The sequence below is a fragment of the Aplysia californica genome, unplaced genomic scaffold, assembly GCF_000002075.1.
Source record: "Aplysia californica isolate F4 #8 unplaced genomic scaffold, AplCal3.0 scaffold00311, whole genome shotgun sequence".
Taxonomy (NCBI): domain Eukaryota; kingdom Metazoa; phylum Mollusca; class Gastropoda; order Aplysiida; family Aplysiidae; genus Aplysia; species Aplysia californica.
Window position 1 is genome coordinate 15,755 of NW_004797581.1, and position 4,086 is coordinate 19,840.

The window sequence follows — 4,086 nt, forward strand, 5'->3', positions numbered from 1 at the left end:
CCCCCCCAATTAGTTTGACGAAAATCCCCAGATCAATTTTCCATCGTTTTTCCAATGGGGAAACAAAAGTAGCAGGTTGAGTTTGTATCATAAAATCATTTTATCAGAGTTCATTTAAAGCAAATTTCACAGTAAAAACATTCTCTTGGGGAAAAAACAACAGCATTGATGTATACGGCCAGTCACGAGAGAGGTTTAGCATGATCCCACCTTGATTACTTATTGAGACGGTGCACTCTGATTTCCGTTTTGCGCACAGAGAGGCAGAAAAGATTCTGGAGGCAAATGTTTACAGTTTATAGCACTCTTTATCTTTTCAATTTTTTAAACACTAATTGATCAAAAGGACTGAAATCTTTCTGTACAAACACTAAGCAATATTGAAAAACATGACACATTTCAAGTTGTGAATGATCTAGGGTAAATGGAGTATGCTGTTGGCCAGCTGTTCTTGTACATAGCCTCATTAAAAATATTTCTTTCTGGTTTCTTAATTGGTGGTAACGTATTGGTTGCATGAACTAAACAAACATTTCGTCAAAACTCAAGTTTTCACTTTGAAATAAAAAAAAGCAAAAGAAAGATACATGTTGTACAAGCAATTATTTTTCAAAAACATATATTATATCAGTCTTTTCACTCTCCTGAAAAATTTTGCTTTCTTGGGCTTTGAACATTTGAACAGCTTACTGACGACATATATACAGGGAAAGAGTTAACTTGCCCTCTTTTATTTTAATTGTAGAAGCTGATTGCAGTATCTGGCCAAGACCATCTTATAATGAATTAATACACATCCTAAACTTGGAAATGCTCTAAATGTTTTAACTAACAACCCAAAGGTGTAATATAGGTTATTTAGAGTCTATTTCAATTTGGTACTGACTGCTATATATGTGAGGCAGCGTGGTGGAATCAGGCTCTCGTCAAAATAATCAAAGTGAAGAAACTTGCATTTTTCTGCAGGTTTGTGAATTTTTATCAAATTTTTGTTGTTTGGCTCAACACCCTTCAAGCCCATTAAAGAACTCATTTCTGTGTGGATTTTTCAGAAAAACGTTGATTAAAGGCAAAAAAATATAAATTTTCAGTTACCACATTAAGCTAAGGAAATAACTAATATTTGGCGGCCATTTTCTCACTAATTTTACCTCTGAAAAAGGTGACCCCACTTCCTTCTTTCGCAAATATCTCGACTTGTCTTCAAGATATTTTTTTCTTCCTAATAAAGACAACTGAACAAGCTTTAAGATGATACCAATAACTCTACATGCCCCAAAATTGACGAGAACCTGATTTCACCACGCTGCCTCACATATGGTCCTAATAATTTTTTTTCTTAAACATTAGAAGTTTGCTTCCACATGTGCTCTACCACACAAACATACATAAGATATATGCAGCATAGACAGGCATGTGCATGCATACATGTAATATGAAAGCGGCACACAGACACAAAGATAATGTTAAAAACTCTTACCCCTCACATCTGATGCGATTAGGAACATCTTGTCCTTCTGCTGGATGAAAAGAATAGCCCATTCGGGCTAAATCAATATGGCGAAGACCAGGGATTTGAGGAGCTTTATAAAAAGAACTCAGTCGTTGACACCATGGTAGAGGATTATCTTCCCATCTTGCTGGATACACAAACATCTCAACTTTTTTTCCAAGATATTTCAGAGACTCACTGCCTTTTCGGAGACATCGCTTGCTTTTGCTCATAAAATTAAATGTTCCATGATCCATCACTTTTGGGCTTTTAACATTACATTTCACAGGTTCATTCAAATTCTTCCTGAAATTCCAGTATACAATGATGTAAAATGTTGCACAGACAAGCCCCATCAGAACTGGAACGCTTCTCTGAGAAAAACTGCCTAACACTCTCCAAGTTCCAAGCCATATCACCACACACATTCCTTGATATAAATCTATCATTTTTTTCAGGAGAAGCCCAACAAGTGCAAAAGCCACAAAAGTAAATATGTCATCCAATTCCTGCATTTTATTTTCCTGTCTCCAAACAAATCTGGGAAAATTAAAAAGAAATATAATCATATAAACACACATTCTTCACATGGACAATGGCAAAGTGGAGCATTTTATGGGTGCACCAAAGCAGACTACTTTGTATAATGGGAGTGCTTATTTAGGCCACATATGGCCTAAATAAGGTAAGGGAGGGGGGTTTAGCTTATTTGGGCCTCAGTGTGGCCTAAATAAGGTAAGGGAGGGGGGTTTAGCTTATTTAGGCCACAGTGTGGCCTAAATAAGGTCACCCTTGTATAATAAACTGAAGTGCATTTCAAGTTTGAACTTACCCTTAACTTCAACAGACAAAGGAAAGTATGAAATAAAAAACAGGAGAAGGCATGAAACTGTACATGAAATAACAAGAAAAACAAAACACTACATTTCCATAGCCAGTGGATAATTGTGAAAAACCAAATATCACTTCACCAAGAAAATGTCAGGTGAAGTGGGGAAAAAACCATTTGTAGGAAAAAACACCCTCAACAATGATTATTTTCGTACGGTCTTTGACAAAGCAGGCAGATAATTCTTTAAGATTTTTTCAGCATTAACTTGGACATCAGAACAGGCAGTCAAGGCAGCTCCAAAACGATGTAAATTTTATGTGATGACTAACCTCAACAGTTCTGTGCAAACAAATGATATCCCAGACATCAACAGAAATGATGCTGGATGTATGATTGTTAATGTTTGCACCCCTGTTGTTACTGTTTAGATCATTTAGAAGCAATATAAGCTGAACTACTTATTTCAGGGCCAACACGGGCTCAATGGGATACAGCATCTTTGCAGAAAGAGGGACTCAATAAAATAAGACTTCCCCACATGAGAATTGAAGTCACATATTGTCATTACAGTTCGCTATTCATGTATGGAATACAATTTGAAAATTCTGGTCTTAATTAGGCATTTGACCTGAGCACAAGCTCAATCTTAAAAATTAACTCTCACATTTTACTTTGAGTGAATACTTCATGAGAACTTATAAATTATAAAAATCAAGAGTCTGAAATGCTTATAAGACGAATAAAAAGTTTTTTTCACATTTTCCCGAAAGTATAAAAATGCTCCATACGTGGATAGCGAAATGCACTGACGATATTTTACATGCAATGAAAAAAAGATAGCTCTGAATAAATGAATAAACAATTTTTAGAAGTTTAAGAGAATGAAAAATAATTTCAAATAACTACAGTCGGGTTGTATTATAGGAACACGAAAAATTCGAAATCATATCATGGATAGCTCATACAACGCAAAAGTGCTAGTTCACAAAACAGGCTTGGCTTTCATCTCATAAGTCTTCACAGTAATGTACATTATATTCTTCCTGCTGCCTAGTAGAAGGAATTTAGCCTACTGTAAAACCTTCTAGGAAATAGTGAAGGATAAAAGCCAAGCCGAAGATAAAAATATACTTGATATTCTAACGCAGTTGAATATGAGATGCACAAACTTCATTGGTTCATTTGCCTCTCTTTCGACAGAAAATTTTATTTTCTAAACTGTTCTCCTTTCACCTCCTTTCTTGCTCTCAGTCATGTTCTGCCATATGCTTTTATCTCCACCCCCCCCCCCCCCCCCCCAACTTTAACCCTCCATCTGGACTCTTGACTCTTTCTAATGCCACTCCTCAGTTCCTTATTCTTATACTTATGTCTTCATCCACACCCCTGGTCTTGGTAGGTAAGACTGAAAATGCCTAGCCTTCTAAGAAAAGGGTGAAAAAAAATCTCTGAGGTCCCGTGGGCAAGCGCCCACATTAAAAACCTATACTATATATATGGTGGTCCTAAAATTGAAGAGAGAGAGAGAGAGAGACAGAGAGACAGAGAGACAGAGAGACAGAGAGACAGAGAGACAGAGAGAGAGATAGACAGACAGACATTATTCATTTTTTATTTGCTGTTGATAACTGTGTGAATACATTCACCATGTGTTGTTTGTAAAAGGTACAACATTAACAAATAGTACCTGTACTTAAGTTAATGGCAATATATTCATGACAGAAACTGTTTTTTGCGGGGTTGTCTGGAGACAAAACCCCTG

General features: G+C 36.3%; 1 protein-coding gene across 1 annotated transcript in view; it reads right to left on the bottom strand.

Annotated features, from left to right (window-relative positions):
- The window catches only part of LOC101850732 (L-cysteine desulfhydrase), a 47,080-nt gene that overhangs the window by 11,848 nt on the left and 31,146 nt on the right, over positions 1-4,086 (bottom strand). Inside the window, exon 11 of the mRNA XM_035970707.1 lies at positions 1,481-1,520. Within this exon, the coding sequence (XP_035826600.1) occupies positions 1,481-1,520 (40 nt within the window). The remainder of the gene's footprint in view (positions 1-1,480; positions 1,521-4,086) is intronic.